This window comes from Callionymus lyra, chromosome 15, assembly GCF_982586985.1.
Source record: "Callionymus lyra chromosome 15, fCalLyr1.hap1.1, whole genome shotgun sequence".
NCBI lineage: Eukaryota > Metazoa > Chordata > Actinopteri > Syngnathiformes > Callionymidae > Callionymus > Callionymus lyra.
This window is the reverse complement of record NC_141832.1, coordinates 7,509,709-7,531,570: the sequence shown is the minus strand read 5'-3', so window position 1 is coordinate 7,531,570 and position 21,862 is coordinate 7,509,709. Positions and strand designations below refer to the sequence as shown.

General features: G+C 39.4%; 2 protein-coding genes across 2 annotated transcripts; one reads left to right on the top strand and one right to left on the bottom strand.

The window, feature by feature from the left end:
• Positions 1 to 3,925: 3,925 nt before the first annotated feature.
• On the top strand, positions 3,926 to 7,438 carry LOC148064734 (perforin-1-like). The gene is made up of 4 exons (XM_087809862.1): positions 3,926 to 4,976; positions 5,512 to 5,650; positions 5,706 to 5,917; positions 5,990 to 7,438. Exons 1-4 carry the CDS (start codon positions 4,459 to 4,461, stop codon positions 6,804 to 6,806), a joined length of 1,686 nt encoding a protein of 561 aa, XP_087665988.1. The 5' UTR covers positions 3,926 to 4,458; the 3' UTR covers positions 6,807 to 7,438.
• Positions 7,439 to 7,529: 91 nt separating this feature from the next.
• Positions 7,530 to 18,188, bottom strand: LOC148064733 (uncharacterized). The gene is made up of 21 exons (XM_087809863.1): positions 18,125 to 18,188; positions 15,924 to 15,971; positions 15,503 to 15,529; positions 14,671 to 14,730; positions 14,583 to 14,606; positions 13,135 to 13,200; positions 12,823 to 12,900; positions 12,463 to 12,492; positions 12,164 to 12,208; positions 10,585 to 10,647; positions 10,486 to 10,524; positions 10,345 to 10,389; positions 10,222 to 10,278; positions 10,125 to 10,160; positions 9,747 to 9,791; positions 8,963 to 9,001; positions 8,816 to 8,872; positions 8,674 to 8,748; positions 8,429 to 8,467; positions 8,148 to 8,213; positions 7,530 to 7,820 (listed from the first exon to the last, which is right to left on the bottom strand). The coding sequence occupies exons 1-21, from the start codon at positions 18,186 to 18,188 to the stop codon at positions 7,816 to 7,818; spliced, it is 1,008 nt and encodes a 335-aa protein (XP_087665989.1). The 3' UTR covers positions 7,530 to 7,815.
• Positions 18,189 to 21,862: the final 3,674 nt, after the last annotated feature.

Sequence of the window (21,862 nt, the reverse complement as noted above, 5' to 3'; positions counted from 1 at the left end):
AAATAATAATAATAATAATTCAATGAATAACAAACGTTATGTATGTATAATAATAATAACGCTATGAAACAATAATTAAATAATAATAACAATAATTCAATGAATAACAACGCTATGTATGTATAATAATAATAACGCTATGAAACAATAATTAGATAATAATAACAACGCTATGTATGTATAATAATAATAACACTATGCAACAATAATTCAATAATAATAACAATAATTCAATGAATAACAAAGCTATGTATGTATAATAATAATAACGCTATGAAACAATAATTCAATAATAATAACAACGCTATGTATGTATAATAATAATAACGCTATGAAACAATAATTCAATAATAATAACAATAATTCAATGAATAACAACTCTATGTATGTATTCTAATAATAACGCTATGAAACAATAATTCAATAATAATAACAATAATTCAATGAATAACAACGCTATGTATGTATACTAATAATAACGCTATGAAACAATAATTCAATAATAATAACAATAATTCAATGAATAACAACGCTATGTATGTATAATAATAATAACGCTATGAAACAATAATTCAATAATAATAACAATAATTCAATGAATAACAACGCTATGTATGTATACTAATAATAACGCTATGAAACAATAATTCAATAATAATAACAATAATTCAATGAATAACAACGCTATGTATGTAGAATAATAATAACGCTATGAAACAATAATTCAATAATAATAACAAATAACAATGAATAACAATAATTCAATGTCACTTATCACCTACTCACGACTGATACTGGTATTATTTCCAGAGTAATCCGATCTTTTTAGAGTTATAGAAAAACATGTTTGTTCATTTTAATGTAGCGACTGGAGATCAGTTGTCTTCATCTTCATCCAAAAAAACACTCAAAAACATCCAAATACCTCCATATACTGCTCGTCTGTAACGTTGTCTTCTTGTATTAAAGCCTCGATATGAGGGATTGTTCTCGGAAAAACATAAATAAGTATGTATTTTAAGATCATTTGTGGCAGTAGTTCCATGAATAACAAGCGACACAGACAGGAAGTACTCTTTGTGTCCGACTGTGTCTTTTTAGAGGAAGATGAAGACAACTGAGCACAAGTCGCTACATTAAAATGAACAAACGTTTATGTCTATAACTCTAAAAAGAACAGATTACTTTTCAATCATGGTGTGAAATGATGACAGAAATGATTCAAGAATAAAAATGAAAATATGAAGGTACAAATAAATAATAAATAAAATAGAATTAAATAGACAAAAAACTTCATAATGTAAAATATTCATATTCATAACAATTCTTAAATTAACAATTTAGACCGATTTCAACCGTTTATTTAATGTTTACAAAAGTTATTAAACAGTATTTCTTCAAGTTAATTTAGGTCAAAACTTGTATCTGAAAGTCCCGCGTAAAAGAAGACACCCCAAAGTTCTGTGGGTTTCTACTCGGTCAACACCAAAGTGGGTCACCAGGAAAACAAAAGAATCAGTGAGCGGTCGTAAGTTTTACTTTGAAGGGTCGACTCGCTCATTTCCTGTCCCGTCCCTGACACCGGGATGCACTTTGATGAGCTCAGCTTTGATCCAGAATAAAGTCAAAAATAGCGAGTCGTTAACGTAAAATACACGAACAAAGATAGTAAACAATTGACTTTAATCATCCTCAAAAAATATTAATAATTGAAATTAAACGATCAATAAAAAATATTTAGAAGTAAATAAAAATTAAGACCAGTGTTGCTCAGCAACATATTTTGACGTCTTTATGACGTCACGAGAATCATTTCCTGTTTTTGATTGACGTAAACAACAGTTAAGTTTTGAACCAATAACATTTTGTTTTTAATTAGAGTCAGTATTTTAAAATTCATAAAGAAAAATTCATATTCTGCTGCAATGGTGTAACGCACACTCAGAGTTTCCGAGGCGTTCCTGAAGGCAGCAGGTGACGCAGTGTAATCTCTGGATGGAGGGATGAGGAAGAATCTCTTCACCTTCACCTCTGACCCCTTCTCTGCTGACACGCCTGCATCATCACTTCTGCAGGCCTGACTCCAGAAATACATCTGCTGCACAAAGATGCTGGAGGCGCCTGATCCACACACCTTAGATACACCTCCACCTCATCCTGACCACCACACACCTGACCTAAAGCCACCACTCAACTGACCTGAAGCCACCACTCAATTTACCTGAGGCCACCACACAACTGACCTGAGGCCACCACACAACTTACCTGAAGCCACCACTCAATTTACCTGAGGCCACCACACAACTGACCTGAGGCCACCACACAACTGACCTGAAGCCACCACACAACTAACCTGAAGCCACCACACAACTGACCTGAAGCCACCACACAACTGACCTGAAGCCACCACTCAACTTACCTGAGGCCACCACACAACTGACCTGAAGCCACCACTCAACTGACCTGAGGCCACCACTCAACTTACCTGAGGCCACCACACAACTGACCTGAAGCCACCACACAACTGACCTGAAGCCACCACACAACTGACCTGAAGCCACCACACAACTTACCTGAGGCCACCACACAACTTACATGAGGCCACCACACAACTGACCTGAAGCCACCACACAACTGACCTGAAGCCACCACACAACTGACCTGAAGCCACCACTCAACTTACCTGAGGCCACCACTCAACTGACCTGAAGCCACCACACAACTGATTTGAAGCCACCACACAACTGACCTGAAGCCACCACTCAACTGACCTGAAGCCACCACTCAACTGACCTGAAGCCACCACTCAACTGACCTGAGGCCACCACACAACTGACCTGAAGCCACAACTCAACTGACAATACTGTGTTGGTTCTGCATTTTAAAAGTCATGTCTATCGGTTAACGTTAGTTAGTAAATTAAGCTTGACTAGAATTCTTTAAACATTTCTAAATTGGAAAATATATGCATGTAAAAAAAACAAGTGTAAATATTTAATTCAAGTTTAGAATAAAGATTGAATATAATAATAAATAATATAGATGTAAAAAAAATTCTTAACAAGTAAGTAAGTAAGTGCATGTGAGATTGATTTGATTTGAAGCTATAAATACCAACATATCTTGTTGATATCTTCAGTAACTCTATAACTCTTGGTTAATGTCAGCTTTGAATTAGAGTGAAAATTCATTTATTCTCTCATGAGAGTCGCGAGGGTCTCGTCTGCGTCGTTCACGACAGATATTTACTGCACGCGACACATGGTCGACGAACAGCTCATGTCAGAAGCCATGGAGAAATAAGCCGAACTGAAACTCGACAATATCACCGGCTCCTCCACTGAGCCACACTTCCTCCACCACTACACAGAATTGTGCGGTCGTGTTGACAGGAAGGCAGACCCTCGTTGTTCTGGTCTCGAAATGTCTCGCTGTGACTCAGAGACCAGAAGCCCCTCCTTGACTCAATTTCCTTGTAAGTCCTGAGACCACCGCGATGTCACCCCCCCCCCCAGACCCCCCTCCCCGCCCCCCCAAACACTCCGTTGTTATAAGAACACCAACTGATAGCGATCGCTCAGACCCGACGAGCCGAGGTGAGTGATTACTTCTGTCTGTTTTCTTTTGTCTTTTACTGATGACAACATTTTGAAGATGAAGTTGATGAGTCAGAACCACTTGTCAGGGTGTTTGGCTTTCAAGTGAAGGGAACTTGAGAGTGAAATTCTTCAGAGAAGCAATTGAAAAAGATATGGAAAGGATTTTGTTTGTCTTTTTGTCAAAAAAGTACACAGAAATGTGTATCATACTCAGAACAGACGAATATCCAAGTGTCATCGGCATATGAACTTATTTGGTGTTTCATGATCATGTTTAAACCGCAGTCGATGTTGATCTTTTTTATCCTTGATTTATTTTATAAATGTTAGTAAGTAAGTAAGTAATAAGTATATATATAGCGCTTTTCCAGACCAGGGTCACAAAGCGCTTAAACAATCAAAACAATATTCAATAAAGTATATACTTTAAAGGTCAAGATAAAACTGATAACACAACAGGAGTTCCAGAAAATCAAGGAAAAGCCTGAACAAATAAAAACATCTTAAGATGTTTCTTGAAAGAGTCAGTAAATGTAACATGAATAATATGTATTAGAGAGTAACGTGTCCAACCGTTTAATTTTGCACACGATCTTTACTTTCTACGGTTGATCATGTAGAAATGTATTTTTATTAAAGTCACACTTGTTAAATGAAAGTGCAACATTTCTAAATTTGAGTCAGAATTTCATCTAAATATTTCACTTTAACGTCAGATTTCAGCTAAAGCTTTTCTTTTTTTGCATTTTTAACCACGACACCTTAACGCGACTTTTCTAATCTCCGTCCAGTTCCACCCTTTTTTTTTTTTACCTTTTCCAGATCAAATCCCCCCTTCTGTTCCCACACGGGAGGAACCATGTTGGCGAGCTTGTGCGTGTTCACGCTGCTGGCGCTCCGGTCCACCCACCAGTCCTGCATCGAAGGCACGCCCGCCCAGTGCGCCAAGGCCGACATGGCGCCCGGAACCAACCTGGCGGGCGAGGGCTTCGACATCACCAAGATGGAGAGCAAGGGTGCGTTTGTGCTGGATATGAACAAGTGGAAGCGCAAGGACAAGAAGTGCACGCTCTGCACCAACCCCTACCTGGAGAACAAGTTGCAGAAGCTCCCTCTGGCCGTCGTGGACTGGAGGCCCAAGCAGTCGTGCAGCAACAAGGTCACCAGTAAGGTTCACCGCTCCAGCGAGTCCTTGATCTCGTCCACCTCCTCCGCGATAGAGAACAACTGGGACATCAACCTCAACTTTCCTGGGATGCGCAGTGCCTCGCTCACGCTGGCCGGGACACACTCCAAACTGGCCGAGTACACCAACGAGAAGACCAAGAACGACAAGTACAGCTTCGTGAGCCAAAGCCTGAGCTGCAGCTACTACAGGTAAGAGGCCACGACATTCGCTGATAGTACTTCAAAAATATGCTCTTAAGCAACCCCCTGGCCTGCATGTGTGTAGTCCCGCAATGCACACTGAATTGGCGCACTCAAATGGCCAGGAAATTGAGTGTGGATCGATGGACACTTTCCACCCTTAACGTCCGCCATCTTAGTGAAGTAGATGAAGCTAAACTGGAGCTACGACGGCGCGTCTTCGAAGCAGATACCGGTGTAAATGTCTCGATAAAACACTCATTTTACCGCCAAAAAATAAAAATAACACAATGAAACACAAATTAACTAATTGATTTGAGACTATACTACCTGTCGAAATTTGAGCACTGCGCAAGTAAGTGCACTGTGTACAGTGTACTGTAAAGCAGTGCACTTAGAGAAGTGTGCGATTTTAAACGTAGCAACTGTCTTTCTCGGACGACTTCCTGTTCGGATCATTAAGTACATCCCCACAACACAATGCACAACTTGGCCCTTGAGGAAATGTACCCACCCCTGCTCTAATGGCTACTTTTTGCCACAGCTACAGGGTGTCCAGCTCCTCCTTGATGCACAGGGACTTCAAGAGAGCGACTAATAAGCTCCCTAAAAGATACACGCTAGAAAACAAGAAGAGTTTCTTCAGACTCATCGACAAATACGGAACACATTACATCACAAAGGTGAGTGAAGTGAACGCCACACGAGTGTTAGTTGATCCATGTGTTCTCCCTCTAGGTCAAATTGGGAGGCGCCATTAGCAGCGTGACCAGCGTCAAGGAATGCTTGGCTAACCTGGAGGGGATGAACGTGGACGAGGTTCAGCTGTGCCTGCAGGCTGAAGCGTCTCTAGACTCAAGGGTGAATGTGGACATCAAAGCAAGTCACTGCAAGAAGGACATTGAAAAGACAGAAGACAAAGCAGCGTTCTCATCCCGCTTCAACGACAGGTAAACGGACTTAAGACGTCCACCATCTGAACAGAACTGTATCCGAGGAAGGTGTGTGATCTTTGTTCTCAGGTTCACTGAAATCAAGGGAGGTCACAGCACCGAACCGGACCTTCTCTTCGCTTCCGAGAAGAATCCGGGTTCCTACAAGGAATGGCTGGAGACGATTCCCCAACATCCAGATATCATTTCATATTCCCTGGAGTCTCTGCACGAGTTGATGCCCGCAGACAGTCCCGAGATGGAGAACCTGCGCCTGGCAATCCAGCACTACATCCTGAATCGAGGTCTGCTGAGAAACTGCAGCAGCAAATGTCAGACCGGTAGCAGCACCGACCGCAGGGACTCCTGCGTCTGTCAGTGCCACAACGATCCTGCCGTCACACCGGACTGTTGCCCCACAAAAAAAGGAATGGCTCGGGCTATTATAACAGTTACAAAAGGGGCTGGACTTTTTGGGGACAGTACCACTGACACCGACGGCTTTGTGAAGGTGTTTTTTAACAAGAAACAAGTAGGTCGTACTCAGTTGATCAACAACAACAACAATCCAGTCTGGAACATGAAGTTCGACCTGGGATCCCAGGACCTGTCGCTGGGCAACAGAGTTAAGTTTGAAGTGTGGGATGAAGACAGCAAATGGGATGACGACCTCCTGGGGGTGTGTGAGATGGCTCTGACGTCAGGAGTGAAGGAAGACCTCTGTAACCTGAATCACGGTAGACTGTTCTACAAGCTGAGCGCGACGTGTGCTCCCAGCCTGGGTGGAGACACGTGCACGGAATACAAGCCCTCGCCGATGCATCCGGACCTGAAGGACAAGTTTGCGTCTCGTCATTCGCACCCGGTGCCGAAAAAACTCCTGGCAGAAATGGGGGTGTTTGTGTAGGAGCCGAACCAGTCGAAATCATGACAGTTTTAATGGTTAACAAACTGAATCGCTTAATTTCTTACATCAAAAACAACTATTTGTTTTCTGTCTGTTAGACACAGATCATGATTGTTTGAAGAAACCAAAGCTGCTCTTATGACTGTAGATTCTAAACTAGTCCCCAAAACTAGGGCTGTACAGCCGCTTCGAGTTGATCACAGGTCTTATCCTGGGAAGAAAAAACAACCTGCTTCAGCTTCATTAAAGTACAATTACACTCTTATGTTGTGTACAATTCAAACTGCATGTTCCTTTCTTTTAGTTAGAGTTTATTTAGCTAAAAACGCCTTGATTTCTATCATTTTGTCACTTTGGGGTCACTGTAGGTTCCTCGACATCACACATTTTAAATCACCAATGCATTGATTCATCATAAAAACTATTTTTAAGATCTTTTTTGTGAACGATGGGATGTCCAAATGTCTAATTATTCCACTCTGGAATATCACTGAATATATTTGAAAACTCAAAACATTGTAAAAAGCTTTTATTGATGTTTGGTCTGGTATGAAAACGCTTGTATTCATTCTGTCTGTGCTTTGAAATCTTTTCATTTGAGCGCAATAAAGCGAATATGGCATCATATTTGATGGATTGATGACTCGTGCATCTTTCGGTTTGTCATTTTGAGCTTCAAGAGAAAAGGAAGTGGTGACATTTCCCGTCAGAGGTGCGACACTAGAAGGGGGGGCGACAATGTGCTCTGGTGCTACCGTGCGACTCGAGACAAAGGTCACTGGTTTAAAGATGTTTAATGTGACTTTTCAATACAGTTTTGGTACGTATCCACGTCTTTTTCGCCATCAGTGGTTTTGGGGGTGGGGGGACTGACGGGGCAACACAGGCTTCTTGGTGCGACAGGACACGCACACCAACGTCCAGTTACACAATGAGACGCACAAGAGACAAACACGGACAATGGGACGGTCCCGTGAAGACGAGCCGCGGGACGAAGATGTCGTTTCAGTTATCCTGACGGGACACGGACACAAAGAAGAGACGCAACAAACATTGAATACAAACAGACGATAAAATGATTTCAAACTCCATGAGTGAGTGTGAGGACGTTTCTTAAATACAGATAGTTCCTCCACACGCTGGACGCTAGAGTGTGTCCCAGCTACTCGGGGTCTGAGATGGGGGACATGCAACACACAAAGACGAAAAACACTGACTATATATGTATCTGTTGTGGACTGTGTGTCTGGGACAAACCAAACACACGGTGACTTTGAGTTGCATCAAGCTGGGAGTTGAACCCGCGACCCTTCCCGGCTGTGAGGCTGCAGGACGACCTACCTTTGAATCCATTGGCCAGCGCTCCGTTCCCTCCGTTCCCGCCGTTGTATTTGGCCGCAAGCTCTCCTGTGAAAAGCACCACGATGAGAAGGTGCTCTGCAGCCAGTACTATGTCTAATAAGTGTCTTAAATAAACTCGCTCGAGTGCCATGAATAATGCAGGTTGTGAGTGCGATTCCATTTAAAATGCACGCGTGAGCTTTTCCGCTACAAACAAGTGTTTAGCCCGGTGTTGATCAGGCGCTACAGACTTGAGGTGAAGTGCACTTGTTCTCGCTTACCCATGGCCCCCTGAGCTGCCCCCAGCTGAACACCGTAACCTGGGCAACACAGAAAACAGGTCACATGACCAAAGAGGGTAGGAAAAAGAACCTCACAAAGGAGTTCAGTTCAGCACCCCCCGGGTCATATGTTCAAATCGATGGACATTTTTCACATGAGACCATAAATGTTGATTCAGAAACGGTCTCACGATCGACAGGATTGAAAGTAACACTCTGAAGCCACAAGGTCTTCGCAGCCTCACCCTGTTTACTGGCGCTTTTGCTTCCCTCGCCGGCGAGGCCGAGCTGCTGCGGGCCGTACTGATAACCCCCGTCACCTGAAGGTACGGAAGGAAACACGACTGAGGCGGGTCCACTTCGGGAGAGGGGAGAACGCAACCGTACCTTCCAGACCGGAGGGGATCATGGGAGCACCCCCGTAAGGAAGTTGACCAGCTCCGGCTGCAGGGAGAGAACGCAAAAAAAAAAAAACGTTTTCTCTCTTTAACAACGTGAGAAGTCGGGTCTGACTGAGTGTGAAAGTTGACTCACCATACTTTCCACCTGCTGGTTCCAGTCCTGCGCCGGTTCCTGAGAAAAGACATGTATTTGTGAAACTCAAGATGTGTCACAGCAAGTTCAGTGTTTGAGGTTCGACCTCACGTTCAGGAAACAGAAGGACAGATTTGTTCAGTGACAAATGAAAACTATGTTTGGAGACCAGCTGAGAGACCTCCAGACTAGAATACTAGTACACGCAGAAACATGTTGACACAGTTTGAACCTGCTGAAGGTATAAAGAACCTCCCGGAAGCTGCCATTTATTCGAACAAGGTTGTGTATATGTTTTTCCCACAGAGATGTCATTGTATCTCTGATAGTGCAAATGCTTCTTTAACATTACGTTTATTTGTTTATTTTTAATACATTTACTGGAGATTCTCTTTACTCCAAATATCTTGATTATCTCTGTTTGCTCTCACCAATAAAATTCCTTTCCTTTTACTTTTAATGGAAGTCTCTGTATCATTCTTAATCTCTGATCCTTATCTTATCTTAAACACAGGTCAATATTTAACATGAACATTAATCTAATTTTATTTGAGTCAGCCATCTGGCGGGCCGCATAAAATGACTTGCCGATCCAGATTTGGCCCCCGGGGCAATGAGTTTGACAAACATGCTTTTACACAGTTTGATCACATGTGTCAAACTCAAAGTCTCTGTTTAGTCATTAACTGTTGCCCGCAGGAGCTTTAAATATGAATAGCCTTTAATGAAATTCAAAACTTGTTCCAGGTCCAAAAGCTAGATCACGTCGATGAAAGTCTCTTACCATAAACTCCCTGGTTCTGGCCGGCGAGGCCTCTGGAATTCAGCGCTGAAAAAAGAGGCGAAAATACCGTCAGTGGATCTCAATTGAATTGTTAATGAAGTAGAGAAATAAAAAAATTGAGTATTTATTGGGCCAAATTACTCAAACATGAACATTAAATGCTGAGTCACAATGTTAAATGAGTACCACAAACTGGAGACAGGCTCAGTGACAGCAGGGGTTTCACATAAAAGGGGCGTGATTTTCTCTCTGATCAACTTAATTTTGTCAGTGAAAAATCTCAACCATGCATTGCTGTCAGCTTCACAGAAGAGAGGGGTGACTGGAGCAGCAGGAACACCCTTAACCTCATTCATACATTCTTAATGTGACGCTCACCTGCTCTGTAGCCGTCGCTGTAGCCGTTCCCGTAGCCTGATGGGAGCAACAGTGAATACGTCATCAAGATAAAAGTACTGGGAGTAATACTTCTCACCACCATAGCCGTTTGAGTCCAGCGCGCCCTGATATCCTGCAGCTCCTTCATCATATCCTGCAACGAGTCACGGGTGCTTCAACAAAAGCCGCATGGGTGGACGGCACCGACGTGTCGACTCACCTCGCGCTCCTTGAGGATAAGTGCCGACTCCAAGACCAGCAGCAGCTAAAAAGAGACGGATCTCATTCAGTGCCCTTGGATTGGTTTAATCCGCGCTGTCTGACTTTAGCTAAAGTTGTGGAAGAAAAAAGTTTCACGTACCCGCCTGTTTACCTGCAGCACCACCTAGGTATGACATACCTGTCGGCGGTAAACAAAGTTGGTCAAATCATCCAACTGCTTTAATATTCCAGTTGTTACCTCCTCCGTATCCCATACCGCCCGGGTTGCTTCCGAGATAGTTTCTAGCTCCACCGTAATAACCTGTGAGACACATACGGTTCAATGAACACTTTGATGGTCATGATCTTATCCGGCGCTGATACGGTTGACAGGTTAGAATTGAAGACCGCCATGATGAGTGAGATGGAACTCTGTGTCCTTACTTTTAGCCTGGGTTTTTCCTCCAGCCTTGTCTAGCATACCCAGAGATCCATCAAGTTGTTTCTTAACCTTCTGTGTTGCTGCCAAAGCCATGCCCAGATTTGGGCCCTGCCCGGCAGCTTGGGGAAGACCATATTGGCCTTGGCCTCCCAGAGATTTAGGTCCGTTATAGTTCCTGGCCGCAAGACGCTCCTCTGCAGCAGATGAGTAGATCTGAGGTCTTTGCAGAACTGGTGACGCTTGACTTCCTGTGTTCCACTGTGTTTGATAACTACTGCCAGGATATGGTTTGTGGTCCTTGATGTACTGCTGCTGAGGTACGAACGGCCTTCTTAACTCGCCACCCTGACGCTCCTGGTACCAGTTGGACTGGCTCTGTTGAACTGGCGCCGGATAGCTCCCGAGTCTCTGAGCGGAGACGGGGTTCTGGAGAATGTTCTGCTGTCTTCCATTAGACAGGAAGTCGGCGCTCTTCCTCTTCGGGAGAGGAAGCCCTCCTGATTTGGGTTGAAGCTCCATCATCCTGGGCCCGAGCCCGGATTGATCGTGACCTTTGACTTTTCCCCCCGGGTAAGCGGCGGCAGGTCTGAGCTGCGATCCCGCCATGAGCTGCGCAGTCGTTGGACTCACGCCTCTCCTCGCGTCCGGGATCTTGTCGGCTCCGTACTGATGGCCCAGACCTTTCAGTTTGGCCTTCAGGAGATCTGGACCGGCCTGACCCAGCGACGACGACGACGAACCTGGCAGGGGGGGAAACATCCAAGTTCTCACTTCCACCTCAGCACATTGGTAAAGTTTTGAACACCTGGAGGTTCAGAACTTTGTAGGGGGGGACACAAGACGTGGAGGGAAATGTTGGAGGTGAAGAAGAGGAAGACGACAACTTCTCCTTAATTCTGAGGTTCTGAATTAAGAGCAGATGAATCTTCTCTGCCACAGTCACCGAGAAAGTTGCGAAGTTAAGGTGAGACTGAGGTTAATAAGCAGCTTCGCAGCAGTGACTGTCACCAAAACAACCCAGTCGTTTTTCTCCTTGAGAGACGCTGCTCTACGGTTTCTCGTCTTTAACTCTTGAACCAGGACGACGACGCGATCCTCGATCCACAACCTTTGAGCTTCTTGAACTCTCCGGGATGCTTTGTCTGAGAGTCATGCTTTCTGCCCTGTCAGGGGGTCGGGGTTCATATGATGGGTGAGTTCATCACAACATCATAATAAAGAGGCGCTGAGAGCTAAGACTTCCTCCACATAAACAGGATGGTGGAAACAGAGCGTGGTTCACGACTTGACACCTCTTAAGCGTGAGTGCGATTGTTAGTTCCCATCGACATAAAAATAGTCGATGATTGACACGCAATCATCATGGGCGAGCGACAGGTCGAGTGAGGTCACTCACCGGGCTGCGGTGCTCGATAGCCCAGGCCGCCCTGCGCGCCGTTCACTGGAGGAACAACAAGTCAAAACACGTTCTTCAGACAAAACACTTTCAATTCTGGAGTTTTTTTCAGGTGTTTGTAGCTTCTGTGGCAGGATTTTAAAACATTCATGAAGTGAAACGAATGTTTCTTTTATAGTGGTTTTGACTCAAACATGTGATTCTAACTCAAATAAAATAATTTTCACACTCACTTTTTAACACTTGTAGCAACACTTTCAGGATAGGATTTTATCATGAAACATTTCATTTTTGTTTACCTGGATAAGTTCCAGCAGCTGCACCATAAACTGGAAAAAGAAACAAAACGATTTTCAGGGGTAATAATCTTAACAAATGATTCATATTTGCAGTTTATTTAGGCCTGTGTTGTGCTTCTACTGCTGTCTAACTGTTGTTTGTGCAACTTTTGTGTGTTATTTTATGTGTTACATGTTTTAAAAACATGTATTTCCAATTCATCACTTTGATCTTTGGTCCGTGTGTTGAGTGACATCTGTGATCTGGGGTGTGTTCGCTCAGAACACAGAGTCAGAACAGAGTCACTGAGAGATGATCCAGTTCTACAGGTACAGGTGTACGAGTGTCTGAACCTGACCGAGAACAAAGACACTCCTCACCGGGTTTGGCTCCTTGACCCATCCCCAGTCCGTTGGCCAGGTCGGTCCTCAGTCCAATCCCGTTTCCGAGATTCTGCCCTGAAATCAGCAATAAAATGGTTTAGTTTTATTCGATGTCAACAGGGATTCAAACCCACAACCCTTCTTTTTAGCATCAGAATTTAAAAAAAAAACAGGATTAAACTTCAGTATTTAATCAAATGGATGATTACACAGGGTCATATTTTAAAAATCGACTATTTATTTGTGTCAATCAAGTCATTATTTATTCTCCCTAAATATTATAATATTATAATTATAATATATAATTACCGTAGGTTCCCTGGCTTCCATATCCAGGCTGCTGCAGGCCGAGACCCAGAGATCCAGCGCCACCTGCTAGATGAAAAAATACTTGCGTCATCTCAGGGTCCAGATGAACGACCTCACCACTGATATGTATTTATGGTAGCTCGGGGAGGTCCTTCAGCTTCACCGAAAAGCAACACAAGTGATAAAAAAAAATGTTTTCGGGGCCTTTGGGTCACCTTGACCCTGAGACAACACAAGGGTTAAAAACGAACAAAATGATTTCCAAACAATTCTATAAAAATAGAACGTTAAACTATTGTAAACTTTCTCTATAGCGATTGGTAGATGTTTTATAAAATGAATTATAACTGTTTGATAAAATGGAATTTTTAACATATACATATAATGCATTGATAATAAAACTTCTAACTTAGGTTGTCATTTTAATTGTGTTATTTTCATTTTATTTCATTTATATTATATATTATTTCATTATTTTAATACAAAAAGCAGCAATTGCTGTGTTTTTATGTTGCAGTTTAGGTCCAAATGCAAGTTTCCAAATTTTTGCACTTGAGTACGGTGGCCCTGAGGTCCAAAACAGATTCACAAATGATCACAAATTTTGTGATAATTTACGCTTTTCTTTAAATTCTTTAAAGATACATATCTAAATTTTGCTTAACGCACTAAAACTTCATGCTGCACATTTACAATTTTCTTCTTTAACTTAAGATTGACACATTTATACTTAGCTTCACCCACTGAAGATTGATGCTACACATTTATAATTTTCTTGACATTAAAGATTAACACTACACATTTGTAATTTGCTTAAAATGCTATGTGTGCAAGACATTTGCAATTTTCTTGACCGACTCAAGATTAAAAATACACAATTATAATCTTTTTTTGACACACTTATGATTGGAAATACACATTTTGCAATTTGAGATAACACATGGATTAAAAAACTAACAAAATGAATTTCCAAATAATTCTATAAAAATAGAATGTTAAACTATTGTATATACTCTATAGCGATTGGTATATATTTATGAAGTGAATTATAACTGTTTGATATAATAGATTTTTTAACATGTACATATAAAGCATTGATAATAAAATTGAGTAACTTATAGCTTAACTTCTGACATTTCTCAAATTGTTGACGACAGATGTCAGGAAACTGTTTCTTTTTTTTCTCTTCTTTTTTTAAATGTGCAAAACCACCAGAGAAACTTCCTCATCAGAAAGATGTCGCGGCGGTCAAACGGTATAAAAGGTATAGAAGGTAAAACAAGCCTGCACCTGTTTCTGGCTCCAGCAGAGGGCGATGTTTTTAGAAAATCAATTATTTTTTCTTTTTTTATGTTTTTAAATATTAATTATTATAATAATTATTATAATTAATATTATAATTTTTGTATAAATCCTAGACCATCATGGTCGTGATCATGAAAACTTACCGGCTCCAACAGGATACTGCCCAACTGAAATAAAAAGGAGATATATTTTTATAAATATGTTTATAGACGTCACTTTGTCTTCACTCACCGTCGGTCTTCATCGCTTTGGTTCCGTAACGGTTCCCCATCGCTCCCAGAGCACCGACACCTGAGGACAACATTAAACATTAAAGTTTAAAGTTCATTAAAAGATCTTCATTTGTTCCATCAATTATTTGTGGTCCGGAACATAAATATTATTTAATTTAACGTATTTTATTTTATTTATTCGTTATTTTTAAGCTTATACGTTATTGAAATGTGTGTTATTTTAATTTTGTTATTATAATTTTATTTTATTGATAATATATATTATTTAATTATTTTAATACAAAAAGCAGCAATTACTGTGTTTTTATGCTTCAAATATGGTCCAAATACAAGTTTAAAATGTTAATCAAGTTTAAAGGTGTGTAAACAAATATTTATTTATTTAATATTTAAAATAAATAAAAAATGGAATATCATAAGATTACTAGTTATCATAGGTTAGTTATGTTGGAAAACTGTCCATATTTGATATAGAAATGTAACAGAGTCAGAAAATAAATTCATAGAACTGGGTTGTGTTAAAAAAAACTTAAAATATATATTATATAAGTAGTATTTATTGGACTGAATTGCATTCATCTAGAGATAAACCATTTAATCCTCTGTGTATTTATCTTTTCATATGTTTTCCTAATAGTCTGTTAAAGGCTTAAGATACTATTTTAATAACCTATAATTAATACAGTTTTTCTCATTTACTTTGAACACAAACGTAAGTATTCATGTTAAAATCAAAAACACGTGAAGAAGAAGCAGCTTTAAACGTGTATTAAATTATTTTAAAACGATTTTTTTAGAGTCATAAGCTAACACGCTAACGTAGCTCTCACCTGCAGGCCGAGCACCATTCCCGACCCCTGGAGAGAAAAATAGACAAAATGAAAATGAAAATAAAACCACTTCAACATGATTTTCTAAACACTATTGTACATTAAATCAAATCACACTTTAGCTGAAATATTTAAAACATTGATCTCAGAGGAGAATCACTTAGAAGAATGCTAACGCTACGAGCTAACACTCCAAGCTAACGCTACGAGCTAACACTCCAAGCTAACGCTACGAGCTGACACTCCAAGCTAACGCTACGAGCTAACACTCCAAGCTAACGATACTAGCTAACACTCCAAGCTAACGCTACGAGCTAGCACTCCAAGCTAACGCTTAGTAGCTAATGTGTCAAACTGCTGAAAGATAATAATGAGATTTAAATATATATATTTTATTAATCATGTATAACTTTTAATTTACCTCTGGCTGGAAGAACTCTTCCCCATGAAACACTTTGGGGCTTCACCGCTGAAAAAAGAAGAGTAAAATAAGATGTTTATTTACCAGATGTGTGTTCAAGCTTAATAAAATAATAAAATAAAAATACAGCAGAAGTTTTTTTATTATTATTGTTAGGTCATTTGAAACACATCTAATTCAAAACAGCATGAAACTAAAATCAATTGACTCATAAAATGTTGAATGGAACTTGTGGACGGAGGAGGCAGCGTTGCCTAGCAACAGGCTTCCATTGATAAAACCTGAGCAGAAAGAAGCGTCTGTTCTCCGTGACGTCATCTCACTGTTGGTCGTCAAATGTGAGTCGCTCGCCTTCTTTGATCCGAATCAGATGAGAAGCGACTGCTTCTGTCTGGTGCTCTCATGATACCTCGCACAGGAGTGCGAGTCAGTGAACACATCACAGGGATTCGTCCCGGATCCCGCTGGATGGTCAAAGAAAAGTCCACTTTTTATCTCTGTATCTGATACGTGTCACTTTTCCTCCGGGTACTCCGCCCCGACTGGCTGGGAAAAGTCACAGATATTGTGGCGATAAATTACTTTTTATTCTCGTTAACTATGCGAAAACACACCCGACAAGAATTCTCTATTTTTTCACTTGACTACGGTGGCCCTGAGGTCCAAAACAGATTCACAGATTATCACAAATTTTGTGATCATTTACAATTTTCTTTAAATTTGTTCAAGATTAATTTCTATATTTCACTTAACACACTAAAACGTCATACTACACATTTACAATTATCTTGACTCACTAAAGATTCACACTCAACATTTATTATTCTCTTGAAACACTAAAGATTGATTCTACACATTTATAATTTGCTTAAAACAATGAAAATGTATGCTGCGCATTTACAATTTTCTTCTCTAACTTAAGATTGACACATTTATACTTAGCCTCACCCACTCAAGATTGATGCTACACATTTATCATTTTTCTGACATTAAAGATCAACTACACCTTTGTAATTTGCTTAAAATGCTTTGTGTGCAAGACATTTGCAAGAACTTATGATTGGAAATACATATCACTTATTTCCACACTTAACATTGAAATTAATAATTTAAAATGAGCTTAAAACACTTGAAATGTATGCTGTACATTTGTAATTTTCTTGACACACTAAAGATTGAAAATATACAAGTATAATTTTTTTTTACCCACTAAAGTTTGAAAACACACATTTGTAATTTTCTTGACCAAATAAAGATTGAAAATACACATTTGTAATTTTCTTGACCAAATAAAGATTGAAAATACACATTTGTAATTTTCTTGACCAAATAAAGATTGAAAATACACATTTGTAATTTTCTTGACACACTAAAGTTTGAAAACACACATTTGTAATTTTCTTGACCAAATAAAGATTGAAAATACACATTTGTACTTTTCTTGACGCACTAAAGATTGAAAATACACATTTGTAATTGTCTTGACGCACCAAAGATTGAAAATACACATTTGTAATTTTCTTGACGCACTAAAGATTGAATCTACACATTTGTAATTTTCTTGACGCACTCAAGATTGAAAATACACATTTGGAATTTTCTTGACACACTCAAGATTGAAAATACATGATTGTAATTGTCTTGACGCACTAAAGATTGAAAATACACATTTGTAATGTTCTTGACGCACTCAAGATTGAAAATACACATTTGTTATTTTCTTGACACACTAAAGATTGAAAATACATGATTGTAATTGTCTTGACACACTAAAGATTGAAAATACACATTTGTAATTTTCTTGACACACTAAAGATTGAAAATACACATTTGTAATTTTCTTGACACACTAAAGATTGAAAATACACATTTGTAATTTTCTTGACACACTCAAGATGGAATCTAAACATTTGGAATTTTCTTGACACACAAAAGATTGAATCTACACATTTGTAATATTCTTGACGAACTGAAGATTGCATCTAAAAACTCATAAATAAAATACAAAAGTTTGCTACACATTTACAATTTGCTTAAATGGTCGACAGTGATTTGAGTGTATGATTCAATAAATATTATTTTTTCTAATGTTCCATCGATCAACACGTTACCTAGCAACACGTCAAGCAAATGAAAAATGTAAACTATTATTATTAATTTACAAAGTTGTAGCGACAATCCTCTGGTTGTGTTGAACTCACCGCCCTGCAGGGTCTGCTGAGCGAGCCAGAGCAGCATGGAGGTCTGCAGCAGGAGAGGAACCATCGTGACAGAAGATCAGAAGCTGGTCGAGGAACCAAATCTTATATTTAAAGAATCCTCCTCAGCCAAGCTTTTATACTCTCGCTCCTGATTCACTCCCACCGACCAACCCTTCACACACATCTGTCCACACAAACGCACACATTTGAACCAACACGTCTTGGTACACAAAGACACGCACATTTGAAACCTGCTGACACACAACTGCCAAAAAATGATCTTGATCTTGAGTTTGATTGAAAATGTTTCTCTAATGCATCAAAAATCCTTCTTAAACATTTACAATTTCTGTTACACATCAACAATCAACACTATACACAATTTGTGAATCAAATTCAACTTTAAATATACACTGAAATCCATTCTTAAGATTTATAATTAGCTAAAGAAATTAAAAATTCACTTTACACGTTTAAATTTTAATAGCAATAGTCTAGATAAATCGCGTAACAGAAATTTCAATTTACACATTTTTGCGCTACACGTTTAAATTTTGTTTAACACGCTAACAATTTGCGCTACACGTTTACAATTTGTTTAACACGCTAACAATTTGCGCTACACGTTTACAATTTGTTTAAGACGCAAACAATTTGCGCTACACATTTAGAATTTGTTTAAGACGCAAACGATTTGCGCTACACGTTTACAATTTGTTTAACACGCAAACAATTTGCGCTACACGTTTACAATTTGTTTAACACGCTAACAATTTGCGCTTCGCGTTTACAATTTGTTTAACACGCTAACAATTTGCGCTACACATTTAGAATTTCTTTAACACACTTACAATTTGCGCTACACGTTTACAATTTGTTTAACACACTAACAATTTGCGCTACACCTTAACAATTTGACGAACATGCTTACAATTTGCTCTACACATTTACAATTTGTTTAACGCTAACAATTTGCGCTACACATTTACAATTTGTTTACCTCGCTAACAATTTGCACTTCGCGTTTAGAATTTGTTTAACATGCTAACAATTTGCGCTACACATTTACAATTTGTTTAACACGCTAACAATTTGCGCTCCGCGTTTAGAATTTGTTTAACATGCTAACAATTTGCGGTACACATTTACAATTTGTTTAACTCGCTAACAATTTGCGCTACACGTTTACAATTTGTTTAACACGCTAACAGTTTGCGCTACACATTTACAATTTGTTTAACACACTTACAATTTGCGCTACATGTTTACAATTTGTTTAACACGCTAACAATTAGCGCTACAGGTTAACAATTTGTTTAACATGCCAAAAATTTGCGCTACACATTTACAATTTGTTAAACACGATAACAATTTGCGCTACACCTTAACAATTTGATGAACATGCTAACAATTTGCTCTACACATTTACAATTTGTTTAACGCTAACAATTTGCACTACATGTTTACAATTTGTTTAACTCGCTAACAATTAGCGCTACAAGTTTACAATTTGTTTAACTCGCTAACAATTTGCGCTACACATTTACAATTTGTTAAACACGATAACAATTTGCGCTACACCTTAACAATTTGATGAACATGCTAACAATTTGCTCTACACATTTACAATTTGTTTAACGCTAACAATTTGCACTACATGTTTACAATTTGTTTAACTCGCTAACAATTAGCGCTACAAGTTTACAATTTGTTTAACTCGCTAACAATTTGCGCTACATGTTTACAATTTGTTTAACTCTCTAACAATTTGCGCTACATGTTTACAATTTGTTTAACTCGCTAACAATTTGCGCTACATGTTTACAATTTGTTTAACTCGCTAACAATTTGCGCTACATGTTTACAATTTGTTTAACTCGCTAACAATTTGCGCTACATGTTTACAATTTGTTTACCTCGCTAACAATTTGCGCTACAAGTTTACAATTTGTTTAACTCGCTAACAATTTGCGCTACATGTTTACAATTTGTTTAACTCGCTAACAATTAGCGCTACAAGTTTACAATTTGTTTAACATGCTAACAATTGTGTGTAAAGTGAATTGCAAGTTTGTCCAGTGATTTGTAAATGTGAACCAGGACCAGATTATGCTCAGAGAACGTAAATGAGTTTTCGTGAGGAACAAGAGAGGTTCCTCTGCACGTGTGCAGTCTGTGGACACATCTGTATTACGGACGGTCGCTTCTTCAACGACCATCTCTGGTGTTTAGATCCACGTCTGCCGCCGCCGCCGGGGAAAAGTCCCGTCACACGTGCGGACCACCGCGTCGCCCGCCCTGGTGGTACGAGCGAGAGACAATAACAGACGCCGAGTCACCCAAGTTCACCGGACAAATATTTACGTGGCAGACGAAGAGGAGAGAACATGGTCGTCAACACTGAGTCAGACGGTCCAGCCCGTTAAACCTCGGTCAGTCTGGAGACCCTTTCATAACAACACATGGACACACTGCTTTATATATAGATATAGATATAGAGATAGATATATATCTATATCTATATCTATATCTATATCTATAGATATATATCTATATCTATAGATATAGATATATATCTATAGATATATATCTATAGATATATATCTATAGATATCGATATATATCGATATCTATAGATATATATATATCTACAGTATATATATCTATAGATATATATAGATATCTATCTATAGATAGATCGATAGATCGATAGATCGATAGATCGATAGATCGATAGATAGATAGATAGATAGATAGATAGATAGATAGATAGATAGATAGATAGATAGATAGATAGATAGATAGATATTTATTTATCTATATATCTATCTATAGATGGATATATAGATGGATATATAAATATATATATCTATATATAGATATCGATATATATCGATATATAGATATCGATATATATACAGTATATATACACACATGCATGCACACATTCACAAGCGCAAATACACACACACTCACATACACACACACCAAACCCATAGACAAACACACACATATATACTCACTCACATACACACATGCAAGCACACATATACAAAAAACACACACTACACACAAAGATACACATGCACACATACACATATTCAACACACACACACAAACAAGTGTGTATATGTGTGTACACATACATATATACACAAGCAGACATATACTGACACACATGCACCTCACATACACACACAAACATATACTCACAAACACACACAAATACACACACACATTAATTTACACAAACCTATATAAACATATATAAACACACAAATAAATATACACATATACACACACACTCTCTGACACACAGTAACATTCCTAGAATGTTCCAGACTAAAGTTGGAAAAATGTTCTGGAACATCTGCTTCAGACTGAGATGATCCTCGTGAAGACCTCGGTCTGATGCTTCTGCATCCAGGTATGATGACAGATGTTCATCACACTCACTCATGCACACTCGCTCGCACACACTCACTCATGCACACTCGCTCGCACACACTCACTCATGCACACTCGCTCGCACACACTCACACTCACTCATGCACACTCGCTCGCACACACTCACTCATGCACACTCGCTCGCACACACTCACACTCACTCATGCACACTCGCTCGCACACACTCACACTCGCTCATGCACACTCGCTCGCACACACTCACACTCACTCATGCACACTCGCTCGCACACACTCACACTCGCTCATGCACACTCGCTCGCACACACTCAC